Below are 27817 nucleotides of genomic sequence, written 5' to 3' on the forward strand. Positions count from 1 at the left end.
TTGGTAAAGGGAAAAGTACTCGTATAAGTCCCACCTGGTAGACATACTGTACATGAACCAGTGTCCATCCCATCATTTCACCTTATGACTTAAATGAGTTCCCAAATATCCCCCTGCAGGCGCCATGATAAAGCCCTCGATCAAGTGGGCTACTGAGCTAACCAGAGTACCAGACAGTGTGTGGCGGGTTCTGTTCCTGATATATTCTGTGTTGGTAACTGGATCAGCAGAACAGTAGCCACAGTAGATGTGTTGGGAGCCCTCCAGCGATGTCTCACTGCATTGGCTCAGCCACAGCTCTGTTTGTGTTTGTATATCCACGGGCCGTCAGTAATTATGAGCAACAAGCACTTATTCCCACTTAACGGCCATTGCATAATTGATATTTTTTTGTATTAAACTGAAGAGCATCGAGGGCGGCCCACACCTCCCCTCCTCCCCCTCCTCTCCCTCCTCCTCCTCCTGCTGCTCTCTCTTCTCCTCCTCCTGCTCTCTCTCTCTCTCTCCTCCTCCTCCTCCTCTCCCTCCTTCTCCTCCTCCTCCTCCTGCTCTCCCTCCTCCTCCCACTTCTCCCCCCCCTCCTCCTTCTCTCCCTCCTCCTCCTCCTCCTCTTCCTCCTCCTGCTCTCCCTCCTCCTCCCCCTCCCCCCCCCCCTCCTCCTTCTCTCCCTCCTCCTCCTCTCCTTTCCCCACAGAGATCCTACCTGCACTCCTCTCTTCCTCCCCCTCTGCCCCCTCCCCTTCCCTTCTTCTCTCTGTCAATCAAACTCCATCTCAGTGGGGTCTCTGGCCTTTGTCGATAAGAGCAGTAATGGACTTTAATGGACATAGAGAAAGGCTATTGCCACGTGGGTGATGGCTAATACCAGGCAGGGGCTGCTGTAAGTAACTCAATTCTATACATTATCAAGGCCATAATGACGTTAACGAAAGAAAGACAATCAAGTTGTAACTCTTGTTTTTCTCTTACCTGTGTGTAGGCTGCTTGTGGTTGGTGTTGGTGCAGATGGCTGTCTGGTAGTCGTGGCTGACACACACCCTGTGAGGAGGGCAGCGAACCTTCACACATGGATGTTTAGTGGCGTCCAGAGCTACCGGGAGAGAGAAGGGACAAAATAACAGGGCGACACCCACGTCAATTCAACGTCTATTCCACATTGGTTCAACGCCATTTCATTGGAATGATGTGGAAACAATGTTCAAATCAAATCAAATCAAGTTTTATTTGTCACATACACATGGTTAGCAGATGTTAATGCGAGTGTAGCGAAATGCTTGTGCTTCTAGTTCCGACGATGCAGTAATAACCAACAAGTAATCTAGCTAACAATTCCAAAAACTACTACCTTATAGACACAAGTGTAAGGGGATAACGAATATGTACATAAAGATATATGAGTGAGTGATGGTACAGAGCAGCATAGGCAAGATACAGTAGATGGTATCGAGTACAGTATATACATATGAGATGAGTAATGTAGGGTATGTAAACAAAGGGGCATAGTTAAAGTGGCTAGTGATACATGTATTACATAAAGATGCAGTTGATTCATCCAGTGTGTGGGCAATTATGACCTACCATTAACAGTGGTACAAATACACATTCTAACAAGACCAGTAAGATCAGAATGTAATCAGACAGCAGAGAATATGGGATTGAAAGGACTCTACTCAATACTAGGAGATACCTTTCATTCATTCAGACACGAAGAGATACAGCAAAATAATGACAAGAAAACCCCTGAGTGTAAACTCACCCTCACAACCTAACAACGCAGTGCTTCGACAAATGGTTGTCCTCACCATGAGCATTTCTGTCAATGCCAGTGACCATAAAACAGAGGAGCGAGGAGAGAAGGAGTGAGGAGGTGAAAAAAGAGAAGAGAAAGTGTGTGTGTGTGCGTGTGTGTGTGTGTGTGTGTGTGTGTGTGTGTGTGTGTGTGTGTGTGTGTGTGTGTGTGTGTGTGTGTGTGTGTGTGTGTGTGTGTGTGTGTGTGTGTGTGTGTGTGTGTGTGTGTGTGTGTGTGTGTGCGTGTGTGTGTGTGTGTGTGTGTGTGTGTGTGTGTGTGTGTGTGTGTGCGTGCATGTGGCTTATAACAGTTATAAGACCCCCAAGCGCTCCAGGATCTAAACCATATGATACCATTCAGAAATCCCATATTGCATTTAGAGGAGTAAGAATCATAGGGAAAGAGTTGGAGATTTTAACGTAGGTAGAGTTTCTGTAGTGTGACCCTTCTGGGCCTGCCTCATCAGAACTCCGGGCAAGCAAGTCGTATAGCCCTGTCTGCGCTCACATCCATCTCCACGGCAACATTGTCGCCATAGCTGCGAGACACAGGTGGCTGGCGTCCAAGGTGACGAAGATCAAAGACACACATTGGCTCTGAGAGTTCCGAGCGTTTTGTCATTTCACGCTACGCTTACGACACATATCCACCCACCAGGGACAGAGAGAGAGGAATAAAGAAAATGGGAGAGGGAGAGGAAGAAAGAGAGAGAGAGCTATGAAACGGGGAAATAGGGAGGACTGTGGGTGTGGGGTGGGGGGGCTTACTCAGCTATTCTCCGGAGAGGAGAGGAGAGGAGAGTAACAGAATTGAAAAAGAAACCCACCAAGAACAAAACAACAGCAAACTGTTGTGACTACAACCTCATCAAAGAAGGATGGTGTGGAGAAGCTCATCCTCACTCCCAGGAATAACAACCTAAAAACAACTTCAAAGCCAAAAGGCCTCTGTACAGCTGAACCCCTTAGATAACTCATTAGCGTACCTCTGATAACAAGACAAGCTAGTGGCCAGGCCTCAATTATCTCACTAATGGGTTGTGTTTGAGCTACGTCTGCCGTGTGATGTCAACACGAGCACTCCCTGACCCACAACACATGCTACACCGGTGGTTGAATGCTGGTTTAGTCCCGAAACACACCACCGTTATGCAGATATAAATATGATATTATCTGTTTGCATCTCAAATCTACACAAGTGATACACTCAAAGTTCAAGGAGGCATGTTTTTGAAGAGGTTTAAGGGAATACTTGTTTTTCTGTTGGTTATTAAGTAGTTTGTCATGTCGATGACTCTCTACTGTGCATTTAAATACAGATATCACAGGCCACATATACCTGTCAAGGAATGTTCTCTCTCTCTTATCTCTATCTCCATCCCTCACTCTCTTTCTCTTTGCCTATTTCTCTCGCTCGCTTTCTGAAATTGAGAGAGACGGCATGGCAATCATTTTCCTGATATTTGCCAGTTTTGTGGCGTTGGGTGGAGTTTTACATCTTATTTAAAAAATAAAAAGGTGGCCTTGGCTCTCTCACTCTGCTTCCAAGCAGGAAGAAACCCATCTGACTTCAATCCCCGCGGAAAATTATTTTCTTCTCGTGAGGGAAATGAGAGATGAGAGGAGGATGAGAAGTGGGAGGAGGAGAGAGATGAGAGGGGGACCAGTGGGTGAGAGGACGGTGAATGGAGGGTGACAGGGGAGAGAGGGGGATGTGGGAAGATAAAGAGATGTGGGGTGACAGGAGGAGAGAGAGATGAGAGGAGAGAGAGATGAGAGGGGGAGATGAGAGGTGAGAGAGATGAGAGGTGAGAGAGATGAGAGATGAGAGGTGAGAGAGATGAGAGGTGAGAGAGATGAGAGGTGAGAGAGATGAGAGATGAGAGGTGAGAGAGATGAGAGGTGAGAGAGATGAGAGGTGAGAGGGTGAGAGAGATGAGAGGGGGACCAGTGGGTGAGAGGACGGTGAGGGGAGGGTGACGGGGGAGAGAGGGGGATGTGGGAAGATAAAGAGATGTGGGGTGACAGGAGGAGAGAGAGATGAGAGGAGAGAGAGATGAGAGGGGGAGAGATTAGAGGTGAGAGAGATGAGAGGTGAGAGAGATGAGAAGTGAGAGAGATGAGAGTTGAGAGAGATGAGAGGTGAGAGAGATGAGAGGTGAGAGAGATGAGAGATGAGAGGTGAGAGAGATGAGAGGGGGAGAGAAGGGGTGACAACGGTTAACAGAGATGTTGAGGACTGCTTAGAGCAAACACAACCCATTGTTATGACGTTGCCCTCTTTGGGTACAGCGAGCACCATCCCCCTCTCTCTGCTCCTACAACCAGGCTGCTGTGGTCAGAGAGGTCGTAAATTCCTAGGGAAGACCCTGCCTCATGGCCACACAGTATAGAGACAAAGTGAAGTTTCATAGAGAACAAAGGAATTCCTTCCACCTCACAGAACTTGAGGTCCGAACAACAATTATGTTCTGGAGAAGGTATAAAATGTTGGTGAAGAATCCAGCTACGAACTGGTCCATTTGTTACATTTTGGTGAAAATCATGAGAGACGGTGCGGCCACATTAGCATAACGCTGTTTATATAATAGCCTCAGATATGAGGTTTACATCTAATTGTTGTATTAGATGAATGAGTGAGGATGATACTGTTTGTATAATTGTGTAATGTGATTTTGGACTGTTTAATGAAGGAAACTCCAATTCCCTTTTGAGTTTAACTAAATCAGAGGACCGCCCATGAGCACAGTTATGGTCTGGCATCCTGGGACAGGCCCTTTTCTGCAACTCCTGAATAAAACCCCAACTTTGAGAAATTCTCACTAGACCATGTTTTTCTCCATTACTAGAGGACAAAGGTTGCAGACCGTTGCTGAATCTTTTAACCATACCACGTGGTTAAACTCTTAGACTATCGATACCGACAGAATAAGAACAAGTCTTTGATATTAATTACCAGTCTGCAGCTAGGAATTTGGTATCATGGAACGTGAAGAACGACAACCGCCGATACATCCATTCTACAACAACATGAAGGAATGTCACTTTGAACTATCCCCTCTAACCACGACAGAGAGAGAGAGAGAGAGAGAGAGAGAGAGAGAGAGAGAGAGAGAGAGAGAGAGAGAGATAGAGAGAGGACGGAAGCTCTCCAACAGAAACTAACTTTTCAACAGCGATCAAGACGACACACTGAGTAGCGGTCCTGCTGTTGTAAATACACTGCTCAAAAAAATAAAGGGAACACTAACATAACACATCCTAGATCTGAATGAATGAAATATTCTTATTAAACACTTTTTTCTTTACATAGTTGAATGTGCTGACAACAAAATCACACAAAAATTATCAATGGAAATCAAATGTATCAACCCATGGAGGTCTGGATTTGGAGTCACAATCAAAATTAAAGAGGAAAACCACACTACAGGCTGATCCAACTTTGATGTAATGTCCTTAAAACAAGTCAAAATGAGGCTCAGTAGTGTGTGTGGCCTTCACGTGCCTGTATGACCTCCCTACAACGCCTGGGCATGCTCCTGATGAGGTGGCGGATGGTCTCCTGAGGGATCTCCTCCCAGACCTGGACTAAAGCATCCGCGAGACATGATGTCCCAGATGTGCTCAATTGGATTCAGGTCTGGGGGACGGGCGGGCCAGTCCATAGCATCAATGCCTTCCTCTTGCAAGAACTGCTGACACACTCCATCCACATGAGGTCTAGCATTGTCTTGCATTAGGAGGAACCCAGGGCCAACCGCACCAGCATATGGTCTCACAAGGGGTCTGAGGATCTCATCTCGGTACCTAATGGCAGTCAGGCTACCTCTGGCGAGCACATGGAGGGCTGTGCGGCCCCCTAAAGAAATGCCACCCCACACCATGACTGACCCACCGCCAAACCGGTCATGCTGGAGGATGTTGCAGGCAGCAGAATGTTCTCCACGGCGTCTCCAGACTCTGTCACATCTGTCACGTGCTCAGTGTGAACCTGCTTTCATCTGTGAAGAGCACAGGGCACCAGTGGCGAATTTGCCAATCTTGGTGTTCTCTGGCAAATGCCAAACATCCTACATGGTGTTGGGCTGTAAGCACAACCCTCACCTGTGGACGTCGGGCCCTCATTACCACCCTCATGGAGTCTGTTTCTGACCGTTTGAGCAGACACATGCACATTTGTGGCCTGCTGGAGGTCATTTTGCAGGGCTCTGGCAGTGCTCCTCCTGCTCCTCCTTGCACAAAGGCGGAGGTAGCGGTCCTGCTGTTGGGTTGTTGCCCTCCTACGGCCTCCTCCACGGCTCCTGATGTACTGGCCTGTTTCCTGGTAGCGCCTCCATGCTCTGGACACAGCAAACCTTCTTGTCACAGCTCGCATTGATGTTCCATCCTGGATGAGCTGCACTACCTGAGCCACTTGTATGGGTTGTAGACTCTGTCTCATGCTACCACTAGAGTGAAAGCACCGCCAGCATTCAAAAGTGACCAAAACATCAGCAAGGAAGCATAGGAACTGAGAAGTGGTCTGGTCACCACTTGCAGAACCACTCCTTTATTGGGGGTGTCTTGCTAAATGCCTATAATTTCCACCTGTTGTCTATTCCATTTGCACAACAGCATGTGACATTTATTGTCAATCAGTGTTGCTTCCTAAGTGGACAGTTTGATTTCACAGAAGTGTGATTGACTTGGAGTTACATTGTGTTGTTTAAGTGTTCCCTTTATTTTTTTTGAGCAGTGTATATATATTGATTGCAATCGTTCCCGAATGAGTGAACGTTCATGCAAAGGATTAGCATTTCTATTGTTATAATTATCAACTGTGCGTTGTCTTCTCAGTCGACCCCCACTTCCCTTTTGTACAACAAGCCGCCATTCCAGTTCAGCCCACTTAGGGCACATTCCCCTGTCATTTCTTGTTACCATTTTTACTTTGTTTGTTTGTTTATGCATTTCTGTGAATTACTTAGTTAGTAAATAAATTATTTAAGACAATTGATGTATGGATGACTCATAGTGAAGACTGGGTTCGTGCAAATAACCAACAATTTACGACGTTTAGAATGAGACTAACGTTAGGTAAAGTAAATAATTGATTAATTCGAAGACTAATTGATCAGATTTAAATATCTGAAAAGTTATATTAGGTAATTATAACTTTGTAATCGGAATATTTTCCTTGGTGCCCCAACTTCCTAGTTAATTACAATTACATGATTAATCAGTTTAATCGCGTAATAGTAATTACCGAGAATCTTTGATAAAAACTAAAAGTCTTCATTTAATGATAGTAAAGACACGACACCATAAAATACTCAGATACAAACTAAGAGACAGCAACAGCGTGTGGTGGGAAGGAAACTGAGGTGCAATTCTCAATTCCAAACATTCCTTTGAATACCATCCCAGCTAACAGATTTGGCTCCTTGGAAGTTGTGGGAACTTAAGGTTTCCCATTGGTTCTTGGAACTAAGCCATACATTTCTGGCCTGGTAAAACGGAAGTGAGATGGAATTGAAAATGTACATTTTTAGGTTGCAAGGTTGTGAGAAAGTTTTCCTTGTAGGTTTTATTAACGCTCTGAAAACAAAAATTGTAGGTTGTTTGTTGGTTTTTGAATAACTTCCTTAAAACATTCACTGAATATTTAAATTAGACTTTTAATTACCCTGCTAGCTTATTTTTGGTTAACTTGTTTTCACTCCAAGCACAGATAGGACAAATGGAAATTCATTTCCTTAGGCATTAATCATGCAAACACATGCATGTTTTATTGTGAAACGGCAACAGTGAGACTTGAACGCATAATCTTCTATTCTCTTTCCATGGACCTGTGCCACCAGGATGGAGCTAGCATGCCATGTTCTTTTATACATACAAAGCTGTTCTTTTTAGTCTATTCAAACAGATCCAATTTCATAGGAAACAAGCACTCATCAGGTGTGGCCAATTAGAGGGGGAGAGAGAGAGAGAGAGAGAGAGAGAGAGAGAGAGAGAGAGAGAGAGAGAGAGAGAGAGAGAGAGAGAGGGAGAGAGAGAGGGGGTGAGAGGCCGAGCCTTTATCTTTCTATTCCCAGACCTGGGTGAGCAGCCTTGCTGTTCAAGTCTGTTTAATCATCCAGTCAATTCTAATTCAGTAGAACCACATCCTACCCACTATCTCTGCTCTTTCACTCTCCCTCTCTCCTTCTCTCTCCTCTTTCACTCTCCCTCTCTCCTTCTCTCTCTACTCATTCACTCTCCCTCTCTCCTTCTCTCTCTACTCATTCACTCTCCCTCTCTCCTTCTCTCTCTACTCATTCACTATCCCTCTCTCCTTCTCCCTCTCCTCTTTCACTCTCCCTCTCTCATTCTCCCTCTCCTCTTTCACTATCCCTCTCTCCTTCTTTCTCTACTCATTCACTCTCCCTCTCTCCTTCCATCTCTCCTCTTTCACTCTCCCTCTCTCCTTCTCCCTCTCTCCTTCTCTCTCTACTCATTCACTCTCCCTCTCTCCTTCCATCTCTCCTCTTTCACTCTCCCTCTCTCCTTCTCTCTCTACTCTTTCACTCTCCCTCTCTCCTTCTCTCCCTCTCTCCTTCCATCTCTCCTCTTTCACTCTCCCTCTCTCCTTCTCCCTCTCTCCTTCTCTCTCTACTCATTCACTCTCCCTCTCTCCTTCCATCTCTCCTCTTTCACTCTCCCTCTCTCCTTCTCTCTCTACTCATTCACTCTCCCTCTCTCCTTCCATCTCTCCTCTTTCACTCTCCCTCTCTCCTTCTCTCTCTCCTCTTTCACTATCCCTATCTCTCTTTCCATGGACCTATCTCTCTTTCCATGGACCTGTGCCACCAGGATGGAGCTAGCACGCCATGTTCTTTTATACATACAAAGCTGTTCTTTTTAGTCTATTCAAACAGATCCAATTTCAAAGGAAACAAGCACTCATCAGGTGTGGCCAATTAGAGGGAGAGAGAGAGAGAGAGAGAGAGAGAGAGAGAGAGAGAGAGAGAGAGAGAGAGAGAGAGAGAGAGAGAGAGAGAGAGAGAGCGAGGCCGAGCCTTTATCTTTCTATTCCCAGACCTGGGTGAGCAGCCTTGCTATTCAAGTCTGTTTAATCAACCAGTCAATTCTAATTCAGGAGAACCACATCCTACCCACTATCTCTTCTCTTTCACTCTCCCTCTCTCCTTCTCTCTCACCTCTTTCACTCTCCCTCTCTCCTTCCATCTCTCCTCTTTCACTCTCCCTCTCTCCTTCTCCGTCTCCTCTTTCACTCTCCCTCTCTCCTTCTCTCTCTCCTCTTTCACTCTCCCTCTCTCCTTCTCTCTCACCTCTTTCACTCTCCCTCTCTCCTTCCATCTCTCCTCTTTCACTCTCCCTCTCTCCTTCTCCGTCTCCTCTTTCACTCTCCCTCTCTCCTTCTCTCTCTTCTCATTCACTCTCCCTCTCTCCTTTCATCTCTCCTCTTTCACTCTCCCTCTCTCCTTCTCTCTCTCCTCTTTCACTCTCCCTCTCTCCTTCCATCTCTACTCTTTCACTCTCCCTCTCTCCTTCTCTCCATCTCTCCTCTTTCACTATTCCTCTCTCCTCCCTCTCCTCTTTCACTATCCCTATCTCTTTTCTCTATCATCTTTCACTACTCCTCTCTCCTCTTTCACTATCCCTATCTCCTCTTTCACTCTCCCTCTCTCCTACTCTCTCCTCTTTCACTATCCCTCTCTCCTCTTTCACTTTTCCTCTCTCCTTCTCTCTCTCCTCTTTCACTATCCCTCTCTCCTTCTCTCTCTCCTCTTTCACTCTCCCTCTCTCCTACTCTCTCCTCTTTCACTATCCCTCTCTCCTCTTTCACTGTTCCTCTCTCCTTCTCTCTCTCCTCTTTCACTATCCCTCTCTCCTTCTCTCTCTCCTCTTTCACTATCCCTCTCTCCTCTTTCACTATCCCCCTCTCCTTCTCTCTCTCCTCTTTCACTCTCCCTCTCTCCTTCCATCTCTACTCTTTCACTCTCCCTCTCTCCTTCTCTCCCTCTCTCCTCTTTCACTATTCCTCTCTCCTCCCTCTCCTCTTTCACTCCTCTTTCACTCTCCCTCTCTCCTTGTCTCTCTCCTCTTTCACTATCCCTATCTCTTTCTCTCTATCATCTTTCACTACTCCTCTCTCCTCTTTCACTATCCCTCTCTCCTCTTTCACTCTCCCTCTCTCCTACTCTCTCCTCTTTCACTATCCCTCTCTCCTCTTTCACTGTTCCTCTCTCCTTCTCTCTCTCCTCTTTCACTATCCCTCTCTCGTCTTTCACTATCCCTCTTTCACTGTTCCTCTCTCCTCTCTCTCCTCTTTCACTATCCCACTCTCCTCCTTCACTCTCCCTCTCTCCTCTTTCACTCTCCCTCTCTCCTTCCATCTCTCCTATTTCACTCTCCCTCTCTCCTTCTCCCTCTCCTCTTTCACTCTCCCTCTCTCCTTCTCTCTCTACTCATTCACTCTCCCTCTCTCCTTCCATCTCTCCTCTTTCACTCTCCCTCTCTCATTCTCTCTCTACTTTTTCACTCTCCCTCTCTCCTTCTCTCCCTCTATCCTCTTTCACTATTCCTCTCTCCTCCCTCTCCTCTTTCACTCTCCTCTTTCACTCTCCCTCTCTCCTTGTCTCTCTCCTCTTTCACTCTCCCTATCTCTTTCTCTCTATCATCTTTCACTACTCCTCTCTCCTCTTTCACTATCCCTCTCTCATCTTTCACTCTCCCTCTCTCCTACTCTCTCCTCTTTCACTATCCCTCTCTCCTTCTCTCTCTCCTCTTTCACTATCCCTCTCTCCTCTTTCACTGTTCCTCTCTCCTTCTCTCTCTCCTCTTTCACTATCCCTCTTTCACTGTTCCTCTCTCCTTCTCCATCTCCTCTTTCACTATCCCTCTCTCCTCCTTCACTCTCCCTCTCTCCTTGTCTCTCTCCTCTTTCACTATCCCTCTCTCCTCTTTCACTATTCCTCTATCCTTCTCTCTCTCCTCTTTCACTGTCCCTCTCTCCTCCTTCACTCTCCCTCTCTCCTTGTCTCTCTCCTCTTTCACTCTCCCTCTCTCCTTCAATCTCTCATTCCTTTTCCTTTCTCTCTCCCAGTATCTATATATAATATTCCCTCACAATCCCCCCTCTCACTCCTGTATCACAATCCCCTCTCTCACTGCTATATCACAATCCCCCTCTCACTCCTATATCACAATCCCCCCTCTCACTCCTATATCACAATCCCCCCTCTTTCCCTTCTATATCACAGTCACACCTCTCTCATTTCTACATCACAATCCCCTCACTCTCACTCCTATATCGCATTCCTCTCTCTCTCTCTCTCTCTCTCTCTCTCTCTCTCTCTCTCTCTCTCTCTCTCTCTCTCTCTCTCTCTCTCTCTCTCTCTCTCTCACTCCTATATCACAATCCCCCCTCTCTCACTACTATATCACAAACCCCCTCTCTCACTCCTATATCACAAACCCCCTCTCTCACTCCTATATCACAAACCCCCTCTCTCACTCCTATATCACAATCCCCCTCTCTCACTCTTATATCACAATCCCCCCTCTCTCACTCCTATATCACATTCCTCTCTCTCTCTCTCTCACACTCCTATATCACAATCCCCCCTCTCTCACTACTATATCACAAACCCCCTCTCTCACTCCTATATCACAAACCCCTCTCTCACTCCTATATCACAAACCCCCTCTCTCACTCCTATATCACAATCCCCCTCTCTCACTCTTATATCACAATCCCCCCTCTCTCACTCCTATATCACATTCCTCTCTCTCTCACTACTACATCACAATCCACCCTCTCTCACTCCATTATCACAATTGCCCCTCTCTCACTCCTATATCACAATATCTCTGTCTCCCCTAGGGCTATTACAGTGACCGTATTATCGCCACAACGGCGGTCACGAGTCTTGAAGGTAGTCAAATTCCAAGTGACCATTTAGTCACAGTAATTAGGCTTCTCCAAACTCTGATGCTGCTGATGGTCATTAGCAGCCTACCAAACTCACTAACTGCCTGGTACTCAACATTCTATTGTCCCTCTAATCACTCTGACATCAATGCAAATGTAATCGAAAATCTAATCAAACACTTCATGAGCTCATGTTGATCAACTTTTCTATAGGCTATGCAATTGCGTGATAAAAAAGAGTGATGGCCTCTATTAAAAATAGGAGGATCTCATCAGCTTTCTGTAGGCTGTACAAGGGGTGTAGAGCCTAACTGGCATACATAAGCAGCGAGTGAGTTTCAAGTTTGGAGAAGATCATTTTCACCATAAAAATGCACCTTCATAATAAAAGCATTTCATGCATAATTGCATTTGCGGTCACTTTTGTAAATGGTGTTTTCCACTAATGGACATTCACGCTTATAGCCTACTGCCGTGTGCGCATTGCTGCACTTATAATGTGAAGAAATAGCCTAATAGTTTATCAACATTGTAAAGCTATACATTCTGATCTGTTGCGTCAGCCAAATTGCGTAAAAACGTTTTTTTTTTTATGCTAGTGGTTGTATTCATTTGAGATCTATTGTCACGACTTCTACCGAAGTCGAAGCCTCTCCTTGTTTGGACGGTGCTCGGCGGTCCACGTCACTGGTCTTCTAGCCATCATTGATCCATTTTTCATTTTCCATTGGTTTTGTCTTGTCTTCCTACACACCTGGTTTCAATCCCATTCATTATCTGTTGTGTATTTAACCCTCTGTTTCCCCTCATGTCTTTGTCAGAGATTGTTTGTTATTCAGTGTTGTGTTGGTTTTTGTATTGGTCTGCGACGGGTCCTCGTACCCACTTTATTTATTGTTACATTTAGTGTTTGGAGTATGTTTTATTTATTGTTACATTTAGTGTTTGGAGAATGTTTTGTTTATTGTTACATTTAGTGTTTGGAGTATGTTTTGTTTATTTGTTATGAAATACTCCATTACACTCAGTTTGTTTCTCCTGCGCCTGACTTCCCTGCCACCTATACACAGGACACTGACATCTATCGCATCCCACAACTGTCCCAGACTATGTTTGGAATATTCATTTCTTGCACAAAATAAAATAGGCAAACTTTTGTACTATGGGGGATAGTAGATTGACATAGGCATTTGCTGTTCGTTAGGCTTACTCATCTTGTTGGTTGACGAAAAGTAAATGTGGACAGTTCTTCCAAAAATCTTCAATATGCACCTCTGAATTGGATGAGGACGCACGTAGTTGCGACCCTGAATGTGTCTATCTTCCCTTGTAGCCTGTGAGAAATTTGCATCCTGTAGCACAAACTCTAAAAAGTTCTGGGACACTGTAAAGTCCTGTAAGAGCACCTCCTCCCAGCTGCCCACTGCACTGAGGCTAGGAAACACAGTCACCCCCGATAAATCGACGATAATTGAGAATTTCAATAAGCATTTTTCTACGGCTGGCCATGCTTTCCACCTGGCTACCCCTACCCCGGGCCAACAGCCCTGCACCCCCACAGCAACTTTCCCAAGCCTCCCCCATTTATCCTTCACACAAATCCAGATGTTCTGAAAGAGCTGCAAAATCTGGATCCCTACAAAGTCAGCCGGTCTAGACAATCTGGACCCTCTCTTTCTAAAAATGGTTCTCTGAAATTGTTGCATCCCCTATTACTAGCCTGTTCAACCTCTCTTTCGTATCATCTGAGATCACCAAAGATTGGAAAGCTGGTCGTCCCCCTCCCCCGGTCATCCCCCTCTTCAAAAGGGGAGACACTCTAGACCCAAACTGCTTCAGACCTATATCTCTCCTACCCTGCCTTTCTAAGGTCTTCGAAAGCCAAGTTAACAAACAGATCACTGACCAATTTGAATCCCACCGTACCTTCTCCGCTATGCAATCTGGTTTCCGAGCTGGTCATGGGTGCACCTCAGTCACACTCAAGGTCCTAAACGATATCATAACCGCCTTCGATAAGAGAAAATACTGTGCAGCTGTATTCATCGACCTGGCCAAGGCTTTCGACTCTGTCAATCACCACATTCTTATCGGCAGACTCAACAGCCTTGGTTTCTCAAATGACTGCCTCGCCTGGTTCAACAACTACTTCTCAGACAGAGTTCAGTGTTTCAAATCGGAGGGCCTGTTGTCCAGACCTCTGGCAGTGTCTATGGGAGTTCCACAGGGTTCAATCCTCGGGCAAACTCTCTTCTCTGTATACATCAATGATGTCACTCTTGCTACTGGTGATTCTCTGATCCACCTTTACGCAAACGACACCATTCTGTATACTTCTGGCCCTTCTTTGGACACTGTGTTAACTAACCTCCAGACGAGCTTCAATGCCATACATCTCTCCTTCCATGGCCTCCAACTGCTCTTAAATGCAAGTAAAACGAAATGCATGTTCTTCAACATATCGCTGAACACACATGCCCGCCCGTCCAGCATCACTACTCTGGACGGTTCTGACTTAGAATGTGTGGACAACTACAAATACCTAGGTGTCTGACTAGACTGTAAACTCTTCTTCCAGACTCATATTAAATATCTCCAATCCAAAATTACATCTAGAATCACCTTCCTATTTCGCAACAAAGCATCCCTTACTCACGCCGCCAAATATACCCTCGTAAAACTGAGTATCTTACCGATCCTCGACTTCGGCGATGCCATTTACAAAATAGCTTCCAACACTCTACTCAGCAAACTGGATGCAGTCTATCCCAGTGCCATCTGTTTTGTCATCAAAGCCTCATATACCACCCACCACTGCGACCTGTATGCTCTAATCGGATGGCCCTCGCTACATATTCGTCGCCAGACCCACTGGCTCCAGGTCATCTATAAGTCTTTGCTAGGTAAATCTCCGCCTTATCTCAGCTCACTGGGCACGATAATAACACCCACCTGTAGCACGCGTTCCAGCAGGTATATTTCACTGGTCACCCCTAAAGCCAACAGCTCCTTTGGCCGCCTTTCCTTCCAGTTCTCTGCTGTCAATGACTGGAATGAATTGCAAAAATCGCTGGAGCTGGAGACTTATACTTCCCTCACTAACTTTAAACATCAGCTATCCGAGCAGCTAACCGATTGCTGCAGCTGTACATAGTCCATCTGTCAATAGCCCATCCAATCTACCTACCTCATCCCCATATTGTTTTTATTTACTTTTCTGCTCTTTTGCACACCAGTATTTCTACTCGCACAACATCATCTGCACATCTATCACTCCAGTGTTAATTAGCTTAATTAATTAATTAATTAATTAGCTTAACGAACTGCAAAAATCACTGAAGCTGGAAACTCATATCTCCCTCACTACTTTTAAGCACCAGATGTCAGAGCAGCTCACAGATCACTGCACCTGTACATAGCCCGTCTGTAAACTGCCCATCCAACTACCTCATCCCCATACTGGTATTTATTTAGCTCCTTTGCACCCCAGTGTCTCTAGTTGCACACTCATCTTCTGCACATCTATCACTCCGGTGTTTAATTGCTATTTTGTAATTATTTCACCACTATGGCCTATTTATTGTCTTACCCCCCTTATCCTACCTCATTTACACACACTGTATATAGACTTTCTTTATTGTATTATTGCCTGTATGTTTGTTTATTCCATGTGTAACTCTGTGTTGTTGTTAGTGTCGCACTGCTTTATATATATATATATATATATATATATATATATATATATATTTTTTTTTTTTATGAACTAGTGTAGCCCACAGATATTTTGTGTAGCCAGATCGGGACCTAACATAAGGAATATTCAGAGTAGGCTATTCTGTTCATCTGAAATAGACTACATTTTCTTCATATCATGTTTCTTTAGACCTGTCTAAAATAAATCATGGGTTTATTGTGAAGGTGTAGGCTATATTACATGGATTTATTAGACATTTTAAAATGTAGATGTTCTGAAGGTCTGCATCAGTGGCATGTAGGCTTTGTGTGGAAGCCAGGAGATGCTAAATGTGTTTATGTTAATTGACGGTCAATTACCGTGAAAATGATAGTTATTTTCTTGTCAATCACCGGCTGATGAAATTTCATAACCACCACAGCTCTAGTTTCCTTCTCAAATGATTGTGCTTACTCAGTTAACCCACATTCTATCCTCATCTCTCCTCTCTCATCTCTTTATCTTCTCTCTCTCCTCTCTATATATTCCTTGTCCTCATCTCTCTTCTCTGTATCTTCTCTCTCTCTTCTCTCCCTCCTCTTCTCTCTTCCCCCTTTCTGTGTTCCCTACAAACATAACATTTAATTGTTCATAACCCTGACACAATCTCTCTCAATTCAATTCAAAGGGCTTTATTGGCATGGGAAACATGTTTATATTGCCAAAGCAAGTGAAATAGACAGGAAATAAACAAGGGAAATAAACAAGGGAAATAAACTATAGAAAATTAACAGTAAACATTACACACAACATTTAAAATGTTATATTATTGGCTATGTACAGTGTTGTAATAATGTGCAAATAGTTGAAGTATGAAAGGGAAAATATATAAGCAGATAAACACAGGTTGTATTTATAATGGTATTTGTGCTACATTCGTTGCCCTTTTCTTGTGGCAACAGGTCACAAATCTTACTGCTGTGATTGCAAACGGTAGTATCACACCGAATAACCTCAGCAAAAAAAGAAACAGCCCTTTTTCAGGACCCTGTCTTTCAAAGATAATTTGTAAAAATCCAAATAACTTCACAGATCTTCATTGTAAAGGGTTTAAACACTGTTTCCCATGCTTGTTCAATGAACCATAAACAATTAATGAACACGCACCTGTGGAACAGTCATTAAGACACTAACAGCTTCCAGACGGTAGGCAATTAAGGTGACAGTTATGAAAACTTAGGACACTAAAGAGGCCTTTCTACTGACTCTGAAAAACACCAAAATAAAGATGCCCAGGGTCCCTGCTCATCTGTGTGAACGTGCCTTAGGCATGCTGCAAGGAGGCATGAGGACTGCAGATGTGTACTGTGAGATGCCTAAGACAGCGCTACAGGGAGACTGGACGGACAGCTGATCGTCCTCGCAGTGGCAGACCACGTGTAACAACACCTGCACAGGATCGGTACATCTGAACATCACACATTCAGGACAGGTACAGGATGGCAACAACAACTGCCCGAGTTACACCAGGAACACACAATCCCTCCATCAGTGTTCAGACTGTCCTCAATAGGCTGAGAAAGGCTGGACTGAGGGCTTGTAGGCCTGTTGTAAGGTAGGTCCTCACCAGACATCACCGGCAACAATATCGCCTATGGCCACAAACCCACCGTCGCTGGACCAGACAGGACTCACAAAAAGTGCTCTTCACTGATGAGTCACGGTTTTGTCTCACCAGGGGTGATGGTCAGATTCGCGTTTATCGTTGAAGGAATGAGCGTTACACCGAGGCCTGTACTCTGGAGTAGGATTGATTTGGAGGTGGAGGGTCCGTCATGGTCTGGGGCGGTGTGTCACAGCATCATCGGACTGAGCTTGTTGTCATTGCAGGCTATCTGAACGCTGTGCATTACAGGGAAGACATCCTCCTCCCTCATTTGGTACCCTTCCTGCAGGCTCATCCTGTCATGACCCTCCAGCATGACAATACCCCCAGTCATACTGCTCGATCTGTGCGTGATGTCCTGCAAGACAAGAATGTCAGTGTTCTGCCATGGCCAGAGAAGAGCCCGGATTTCAATCCCATTGAGCACGTCTGGGACCTGTTGGATCGGAGGGTGAGGGCTAGGGCCATTCCCCCCAGAAATGTTCGGGAACTTGCAGCTGCCTTGGTGGAAGAGTTGGGTAACATCTCACAGCAAGAACTGGCAAATCTGGTGCAGTGCATGAGGAGGAGATGCACTGCAGTACTTAATGCAGCTGGTGAACTACTAATGCAGCCACACCAGATACTGACTGTTACTGTTTACATTTTGATCCCCCCTTTGTTCAGGGACACATTATTCCATTTCTGTTAGTCACATGTCTGTGGAACTTGTTAAATTTATGTCTCAGTTGTTGAATCTTGTTATGTTCATACAAATATTTACACATGTTAAGTTTGATGAAAATAAACGCAGTTGACAGTGAGAGGACGTTTCTTTTTTTGCAGAGTTTAGAAATGCGAGTTTATCAAGATTGGTTTTGTTTTTAAATTATTTGTGGGTCTGTGTAATCTGAGTGAAATATGTATCTATGATATGGTCGTACAGTTGATTAGCTCAGTTTCCACCTCATTTTGTGGGCAGTGTGCACATAGCCTGTCTTCTCTTGAGAGCCAGGTCTGCCAATGGTGGCCTCTCTCAATAGCAAGGCTATGCTCACTGAATCTGTACATAGTCAAGGATTTTCTTAATTTAAGGTCAGTGACAGTGGTCAGGTATTCTGCTAAGTTGTGCTCTCTGTTTAGGGCCAAATAACATTTTAGTTTGCTCTGTTTTTTTGTTGATTCTTTCCAATGTGTCAAGTAATTATCTTTTTGTTTTGTTGGTTGCTGTCCTGGGGCTTTCTGGGGTTTGTTCATGTTTGTGAGGAGAGTCCCCATACCAGCTGGCAGAGGGGACTCTTCTCCAGTTTCATCTCTCTGTCGGTGAAGGCTTTGTTATGGAATGTTTAAGAATCACCTCTTAGGTGGTTGTGGAATTTAACGGCTCTTTTCTGGATTTTTTATCATTAGCAGGTATTGGCCTAATTCTGCTCTGCATGCATTGTTTAGGGTTTTACGTTGTACACAGAGGATGTTTTTGCAGAATTCTGAAATGCAGAGTCTCAATTTGGAGTTTGTCCCATTTTGTGAATTCTTGGTTGGTGAGTGGACCCCAGACCTCACAACCACAAAGGGCAATGGGCTCTACAACTGATTCAAGTATTTTAAATCAGATCCTAATTGGGCCCCTCTTGCCTTGTCTCTCAGCTCATTCACAGCTTTGTGGAAGTTTCCTGTGGTACTTTTGTAATGTATCTGTTATGGATCCCCATTAGATGCTGCCATGGCAGCAGATACTCTTCCTGGGGTCCAGCAAAATTGAGGCAATTATTAATTTAAAAAACATGACAATACATTCAATATATATTTCACAACATATTAAGCGTGTGTCCTCAGGCCCCTTCTCTACTACCACATATCTATGAAATACAATTTATGTGTACGTGTGTGTATAGTGCATATAGTCTAGTGTGTTTGCATGTGTTTATGTTTGTGTTTCTTCACAGTTCCATAAGGTGCATTTTGATCAGGTTTTTTTTCCTAAATGTTTTCTGCTTGCATGAGTTACTTGATGTGGAATAGTGTTCCATGTAGTCATGGCTCTATGTAGTACTGTGCACCTCCCATAGTCTGTTCTGGACTTGGGAACTGTGAAGAGACTTCTGGTGGCATGTCTTGTGGGGTATGCATAGGTGTTCGAGCTGTGTGCTAGTAGTTCAAACAGACAGCTCGATGCATTCAACATGTCAATACCTCACAAATACAAGTAGTGATGAAGCCAATCTCTCCTCCACTTTCAGCCAGAAGAGATTGGCATGTGTTGGGGGGTTCTTTGCATGGGGGTGATGTAAGTTTCCTTTAACAATCAGACTTCCAGATAGATGACACAGACACATGAGCCTTGGTATAAAACTCTTTAGTAATAAAATGCAATTGCAGACAGAGATTCACATACAGAGTACCTCAGTAGTCTATCGTAAAGATCTGTGTGGCGAAACAGGAGACAACGGTCTTTATACAACCTACCATCAATCATATCTTAACATTGTTACATTGGATTAGATACGAAGTATCTAAGATGAGAAAAACATGTCTAGACTGTGGTTTCTCACTCTGCTATCTCAGCCTTGAGGCTGTGCGACTATCAGCAGGTGCTTTAGTTCCCAGCCTGAGAACTAAAGCAGTAGATATCCAGTATTTTTCCATCATTGCGCATTGCAAGCATACAAAGGTTATCACATATATACAGTAATCATGGCATTGGTGTACTCAAAGCCAGTAGCATGTCGTTAGTAAAGATTGAAAAAAGTAAGGGGCCTAGACAGCTGCCCTGGGGAATTCCTGATTCTACCTGGATTTTGTTGGAGAGGCTTCCATTAAAGAACACCCTCTGTGTTCTGTTAGACAGGTAACTCTTTATCTATAATATAGCAGTGTGTGTAAAGCCATAACAAATAAGTTTTCTAGCAACAGACTATGATCGATAATGTCAAAAGCCGCACTGTCTAACAAAATATTTAGGCAGAGGTAGGTATAGTTTTTAGTGTGCTCTAGGGCAACAGTGTCTAGGTGGAAGTCTAGGTGGAATTTGTATTTATGATCCTGGCAACTGGACCTTTTTTGGAGCACCATTATTTTTGTATTACTGAGATGTACAGTCAGGGCCCAGGTCTGACTGAATCTATGCAGAAGATCTAGGTGCTGCATCCAAGGCCCTCCTTGGTTGCAAAATCCCAGGCCTTTTTGCGTTGAAGGTTTTGTATTTTGTCCTGTCGTTCATCAAATTTAATTGAAGAATCCAGTAGGTTCTGGTAGTCTTTAATATCTGACTCTGTTTAGTGTGTTCCAATTTTCCCAGAAGAGGTGTCACGTCTACTCCCGCTCCTCCCCTCCGGCGTTCGACATTGCCATTAAACTAACCACCGGTCCTGGGAATCATCATTACTGTGTCAGCATTGATGTCGCTATTTTCCCCTGTCCAGACGCTGTTCCTATTCTGTTTCATGTACGTTGTTTATTAAATGTTCACTCCCTGTACATGCTTCTCGTCTCCAGCGTCAATCCTCACAGTTACAAGTGGTTAGACTCGAGGGATTCTTGAATTACATTGAGCTGATTTCTGACATGCTGTTCATTCTTTCTTACTGTATTTCTGTATTGTTTTCGTGTTTCACCATAGTGAAGGCGTAGGCTTGCTTACCAAGATTGCGTAGCAGTCGGACATATATTTGTCTTGTCTTGTCCGCTGTACATAGTCATTTTCCATTTTTTTTTCACATATATTTCGTATATATTTTATTCTCACTTTCCATCTACGAACTGAATATACTTTCCTGCAACCCGCCTCACCCAATGTGGTATGGATCTGCTATTTTATACTTTAGAATCGGAACCGCCATCAGAAACTAGCCAGCTAACAAGCTACTAGCTACTAGTCAGTTAGCCACTGCTAGCGGTCTTCACCATTAACTCGGACACCAGCCAGCTTCAGCTCGGTCAATACATGCCAGTCTGCACAGCACGACATAAACCCAGAGCATATCGGACTACTTTTTCTCTACCTCATCACCGGATTCCTGCCGGTGATGAGGTAAAGGGTCCATTACACAGGGTCATCGCAGCTAGCTAGCTAACGCCTCTGTCCCGAAGCAATCACCAGTTAGCCTTGAGCTGAAGAGGTCTACCAGCTAATTCCTGGGCTACAATATCTCTTTTGCCAATTGGCCTGGACCCTTTATTGCTGACACGGAGTCCCGCTGATCCATCACAACTGGTCTGCCGACGTAATTTCAACCGCCTCTTCCGTTGCGAGGTCGCCGAAGGCCCATCTGCTATCCGCGGACCGCTAACTGTCCTGACCAACTTGCCCTCTAAATACACCTCTGCTGTCTTCAACCAAGATCTCAGCGATCACTGCTTCATTGCCTGCATCCATAATGGGTCCGCGGGTCAAATGACCACCCCTCATCACTGTCAAATGCTCCCTAAAACACTTCAGCGAGCAGGCCTTTCTAATCGATCTGGTCCGGGTATCCTGGAAGGATATTAACCTTATCCCATCATTAGAGGATGCCTGGTTTCTCTATAAAAGTATTTTCCTCACCATCTTAAATAAGCATGACCCATTCAAAAAATGTAGAACTAAGAACAGATATAACCCCTGGTTTCACCCCAGACTTGCCTGCCCTTGACCAGCACAAAAACATCCTGTGGCGTTCTGCATTAGCATCGAATAGCCCCGCGATGTGCAACTTTTCAGGGAAGTCAGTAACCAATATACACAGTCAGTTAGGAAAACTAAGGCTAGCTTTTTCAAACAGAAATATGCATCCTGCTGCACTAATTCCAAAAAGTTTTGGGACACTGTAAAGTCCATGGAGAATAAGAGCACCTCCTTCCAGCTGCCCACTGCACTGAGGCTAAAAAACACTGTCACCACCGATAAATCTACGATAATTGATCATTTCAATAAGCATTTTTCTATGGCGGACCATACTTTCCACCTGGCTACCTCTACCCTGGCCAACAGCTCTGCACCCCCTGCAGCAACTCGCCCAAGCCCCCCCACCTGCTTCTCCTTCTCTCAAATCCAGACAGCTGATGTTCTGAAAGTGCTGCAAAATCTGGATCCCTACAAATAAGCTGGGCTAGACACCCTGGACCCTCTTTCTAAAATGATCCGCTGACATTGTTGCAACACCTATTACTAGCCTGTTCAACCTCTCTTTCGTATCATCTGAGATCAACAAAGATTGGAAAGCTGTCGCGGTCATCCCCCTCTTCAAAGGGGGAGACACTCTAGATCCAAACTGTTATAGACATATATCCATCCTGCCCTGCCTTTCTAAAATCTTCGGAAGCCAAGTTAACAAACAGATCACGATCATTTCGAATCCCACCGTACCTTCTTCTCTATGCAATCTGGTTTCCGAGCTGGTCATGGGTGCACCTCAGCCACGCTCAAGATCATAAACGATATCATAACCACTGTCGATAAAAGGCAGTACTGTTCAGGCGTCTTCACTGACCTGGCCAAGGCTTCCGACTCTGTCAATCACCGCATTCTTATCGGCAGACTCAACAGCCTTGGTTTCTCAAATGACTGAACTTGTTCTCAACTGGCCTACCTGGTTAAATAAAGGTGAAATATTTTTTTTTTAAAGGCTTAGGTTTTCTGGGTCTCTGTGTTTTTGGTTGGAGAGGTTCCTCAATTCCTTTTAGGTTTTGGCATTCTTCATCAAAACATTTGTCATTGTTGATCATTTTCTTAGGTTGTCTGCTGGAAACTAAATAGCAGAATATATTATTTAGGCTTTGGACTGCCAAGTTTACACCTTCACTATTGCAGTGAAGCATTTTGTCCAGGAAGTTGTCTAAAAGGGATTGAATTTGTTGTTGACCAATTGTTTTTTGGTAGGTTTCTACACTACTTTCCTTCCATCTTTCACATTTCTTAATAGTATGCAGTTTGTTGGGCTTCGATGCCTCATGATTGAATATTTCTCTGGTCAAGTAGACTGTGATTTTGCTGTAATCTGATAGGAGTGTCAGTTTGCTGACTGTGAACGCTCTGAGAGACTGGGTTGAGGTCAGTGATAAAGTAGTCTACAGTACTACTGCCAAGAGATGAGCTGTAGGTGTATCTACCGCAGGAGTCACCTCAAAGCCTACCACTGACTATGTAAATACCCAGCGTGCAACAAAGCTGCAGGAGTTGTGACCTGTTTTTGTTGGTTGTTTTGCCATAGTTGTCTAGTGAGTCACGTTGGGGAGGAAATGACGTCACCTCCAGGCAGGTGTTTGTCACTCTGTTTGCTGAGGGTGTCAAGGCTCTTTCCAGTTCTGGCATTTAGGTCGCCACAGACTAGTACATGTCCCTGGGTCTGGAAATGATTGATCTCCCCATCTAGGATGAAGAAGCTGTCTTCATTAAAGTATGGAGATTCTAGTGGGGGATATATGTAGCCCACAGGAGGCATTTTTCTCTGTTGAGGTCATTTCCTTATTAATTTCTAGCCAGATGTTCATGTTTTGACCATTTCTATAGAGTGAGTTAGGTCTGAGCTATACCAAATTAGCATACCCCCTGAGTCTCTTCCCTGTTTCACACATGGTAGTTTGGTGGATCGGACTACCAGCTCTCTGTAACCTAGAGGGCAAACAGTGGGTCCATCTCCTCTATACCATGTTTGCTGTACATGTATTTCCAATTTCTTTGGTGAAGTCTGGGTTCCTGCTCTTTAGTCCAAAGGCAGAGGACCTCAGACCTTGTACATTCCAGGATGAGATAGTAAAAGTTTTGTGTTCCATAGTGTCCAGTGTTGTTATTTGTGTGGTTTAGGCTTAGATGTGAGCATTAGGTGTGAGCAGAGCCTGCTGAGCATCTGGTACATCCCTCTGGGGTTGACGGATGGGGCATTGGTGGATGTAATCGTGGGGGTTGGGCCTGTTGCTCTGTTCACAGCCTGTGCATATGTGTGGGTGTCATGTTGAGGTCCTTGCTGCAGGGGTGCAGGAAATGGGGTGGCAGAAGGGGAATAAGACTGAGCTGGGAGCGGGTGGGGGCTATATAGGGTGTGGCTATGGTTTGTTTGGGGAGGGGTCGACTGGTTGGGGTTGGTGGTGCTGTGGTCTGGGTGTAGGTCCTCTTGTTGTGGACCCTCTTGGTGCAGGTTCTCCGGGAGGGTGTCTTGCAGTTCTGGGAGGGTGTCTCACTGGTCTGGGCTGGGGGTCCTTCTCAGATGCTCCTGTGTGAGGTGCTGGGGTTGCGGTTGAGGGTGATTTCCTTCAGGGTCCTGGTAAAGGTAGGAACTGCTGCCTTGTGGACCAAGTCCAGGGTGGGAGTGGTGGGACTGGTAAACGTTTGGTTTTTAGCCACAGTCCCTGGAAATGCTTGCATTCACCCGCTGTATGGTGGCAGGAGGGAAAGTATTTTCGTGGTAGCAGGGTGGAGATAACCACTTGTGCATTGGGGAAAGTGGGAGACACCTTTTCAATCACTCCATTGAGTGCTGTGGTCACCCTTTCCTGTTGTGCCCTCAGGTAATTTGTGCCTGTGTGTATTATGATGTGGCTGGGGGACCCTAGTCGGTCCTCTGACAGCAGCTCTAGGGCGTGCCGGGTGTTCGGACACCAGAGTCTAGCCACTTCGTGTTTTGGAAAATGTTTTCCCATTTGAGTCAATTAGGAGCACAATCTCTGTCTTTTGTGTGTCCTCAGTGGGTGTGGGGGTGTTGTCAGGAGAGCTGTCCGGTGGACTGACATGGGCGGTGCCAGGGGGGATCTGCTGGGTTGTTGGATCCTGCCTTGTCTGTCCTGCTATGGTGTTAGACCTGTGGTCGGGGTCTAAAGTGGGCTGTTCTGGGTGATTGGCCAGCTCTCATGAGTGGTTCATTGTCACACCTCAGCTTTCTCACCTCCTCCTGCAGTACTGTTAGCTGGGCTGTGTTCCTCTCTCTCCTCGTTAAGTTCTCTCACCACAGACAGGAGTGCAGCCAGCTCTCTCAGACAACCATCTATCTCCACCTTCAGCCCCCGGGTCTTGTTGGGGTGTTGTGGACTAGCTCACTGAGCTCCACCATGTCTCGCTCCAGCTTTGTGAATTTATCTCTCTCAACGATGGAGGAGCAGTGCAGTTGTGGGAACTGAGTCAGTTCAGTATGGGGGGGGTAACTCTCCTCATCTGCAGGACAGTTTGAAGAGGTGTGATCAGACTCGTTCGGGGTGGGGAGTCGTTACCAAGAGAAAGCTTCTCTGGGCTCTCTTTTTGATTCTTTTGAAGTCTTGTTGGAAATGTATGAAGCTGCCCTGAAATACCACTGTTCCATTCTTGTACAGGTTGAGAGAGAGTGTCTTGGTCTCAGGGTCCTCGTTTTCCAGTATTCTCATTGTCCACCTTCCCCCAATACCCTCTCTCTTAAAAGAGGTGCAGTGTGCTCTTATAGCTGTGTGCCAATGCCCAGGGATGGCCTGCGTGAAAGATTAAGTTGCTTACGTTCCCATTTTTGCAGCAGTCAGCAAAAAGTGTCTCTGGATTCTCCATGTGGGGCTTCTCTTTGTACTCTTTCCGTGCCTTGTCATTTTTACTATCAAAGGGGTACTGTACTTTGGTGACCTCTGCACAGGGGAAAGCCATGGAGCAGGGGGCCAAAGAGGTCTCTACATTTGGGTGGGGGAGGAACTCTAGTGCTAATTAATGTTGCAACCGGGTCTGTTCTTTCGTAAAAAGCTCTTTTAATCTTTTAACTTCAGTCTTTATATCTTTTAATCTTTAGCATTCAGTCTTTATAAGGTTAAATATCTAGAGATTATTGAGATGTTCTTTTCCATCTAGGCATTCAAAGTAGTTTTAGACTGAACATTACTTACTCGGTTCCAGGTTGGATGATATTTTAGGGTTTCTGTTTTGCTTCTCAGACAGTTTGCTGGATAGTCCTTGGCAGTAAAAATCCTTGGCAGTAAGAATCCTTCCAGCTAATCTTTACCAAAATTTGGGGTGAACGTTATGCTGTGGAGGGTAGTATTCTGTAACAACGTTTATCCAACCCCTAAATCCATCTCTTTTTTTATGCTGAAAGATACAGGAGATCATCGCTCATCTTGCTTTCTTTCATCTGTTCATCTCTCTTTCCCTCTCCCTCTATCTCGCTCTCTCCCTCTCCCTCTATCTCGCTCTCTCCCTCTCCCTCTATCAATTCAATTCAATTCAATTCAATTCAAGGGCTTTATTGGCATGGGAAACATGTGTTAACATTGCCAAAGCAAGTGAGGTAGACAACATACAAAGTGAATATATAAAGTGAAAAACAACAAAAATTAACAGTAAACATTACACATACAACAGTTTCAAAACAGTAAAGACATTACAAATGTCATATTATATATATACATATATATATATATGTTTTAACAATGTATAAATGGTACAAATAATTAAAGGACACAAGATAAAATAAATAAGCATAAATATGGGTTGTATTTACAATGGTGTTTGTTCTTCACTGGTTGCCCTTTTCTCGTGGCAACAGGTCACAAATCTTGCTGCTGTGATGGCACACTGTGGAATTTCACCCAGTAGGTATGGGAGTTTTTCAAAATTGGATATGTTTTCGAATTCTTTGTGGGTCTGTGTGATCTGGGGGAAATATGTCTCTCTAATATGGTCATACATTGGGCAGGAGGTTAGGAAGTGCAGCTCAGTTTCCACCTCATTTTGTGGGCAGTGAGCACATAGCCTGTCTTCTCTTGAGAGCCATGTCTGCCTACGGCGGCCTTTCTCAATATGCTATGCTATGCTCACTGAGTCTGTACATAGTCAAAGCTTTCCTTAATTTTGGGTCAGTCACAGTGGTCAGGTATTCTGCCGCTGTGTACTCTCTGTGTAGGGCCAAATAGCATTCTAGTTTGCTCTGTTTTTTTGTTAATTCTTTCCAATGTGTTAAGTAATTATCTTTTTGTTTTCTCATGATTTGGTTGGGTCTAATTGTGCTGTTGTCCTGGGGCTCTGTAGGGTGTGTTTGTGTTTGTGAACAGAGCCCCAGGACCAGTTTGCTTAGGGGACTCTTCTCCAGGTTCATCTCTCTGTTTGTGATGGCTTTGTTATGGAAGGTTTGTGAATCGCTTCCTTTTAGGTGGTTGTAGAATTTAATGGCTCTTTTCTGGATTTTGATAATTAGTGGGTATCGGCCTAATTCTGCTCTGCATGCATTATTTGGTGTTTTACGTTGTACACGGAGGATATTTTTGCAGAATTCTGCGTGCAGAGTCTCAATTTGGTGTTTGTCCCATTTTGTGAAGTCTTGGTTGGTGAGCGGACCCCAGACCTCACAACCATAAAGGGCAATGGGCTCTATGACTGATTCAAGTATTTTTAGCCAAATCCTAATTGGTATGTTGAAATTTATGTTTCTTTTGATGGCATAGAATGCCCTTCTTGCCTTGTCTCTCTATCTCTCCCTCTCCCTCTTGCCTTGTCCCTCTATCTCTCCCTCTCCCTCTCCCTCTATCTCAATTCAATTTCAATTCAAGGGCTTTATTGGCATGGGAAACATGTGTTAGCATTGCCAAAGCAAGTGAGGTAGACAACATACAAAGTGAATATATGAAGTGAAAAACAACAAAAATTAACAGTAAACATTACACATACAGAAGTTTCAAAACAGTAAAGACATTACAAATGTCATATTATATATATACAGTGTTTTAACAATGTACAAATGGTTAAAGGACACAAGATAAAATAAATAAGCATAAATATGGGTTGTATTTACACTGGTGTTTGTTCTTCACTGGTTGCCCTTTTCTCGTGGCAACAGGTCACAAATCTTGCTGCTGTGATGGCACACTGTGGAATTTC

The 27817-nt window shown here is 44.6% G+C and overlaps 1 protein-coding gene across 1 annotated transcript in view; it reads right to left on the reverse strand.

Moving 5' to 3' along the window:
• LOC118372759 (testican-1-like) overlaps positions 1-27817 on the reverse strand; it is a 473522-nt gene that overhangs the window by 98883 nt on the left and 346822 nt on the right. The window contains exon 5 of the mRNA XM_052488275.1: positions 970-1090. Within this exon, the coding sequence (XP_052344235.1) occupies positions 970-1090 (121 nt within the window). The remainder of the gene's footprint in view (positions 1-969; positions 1091-27817) is intronic.

This window comes from Oncorhynchus keta, chromosome 30, assembly GCF_023373465.1.
Source record: "Oncorhynchus keta strain PuntledgeMale-10-30-2019 chromosome 30, Oket_V2, whole genome shotgun sequence".
In the NCBI taxonomy this organism is placed as follows: domain Eukaryota; kingdom Metazoa; phylum Chordata; class Actinopteri; order Salmoniformes; family Salmonidae; genus Oncorhynchus; species Oncorhynchus keta.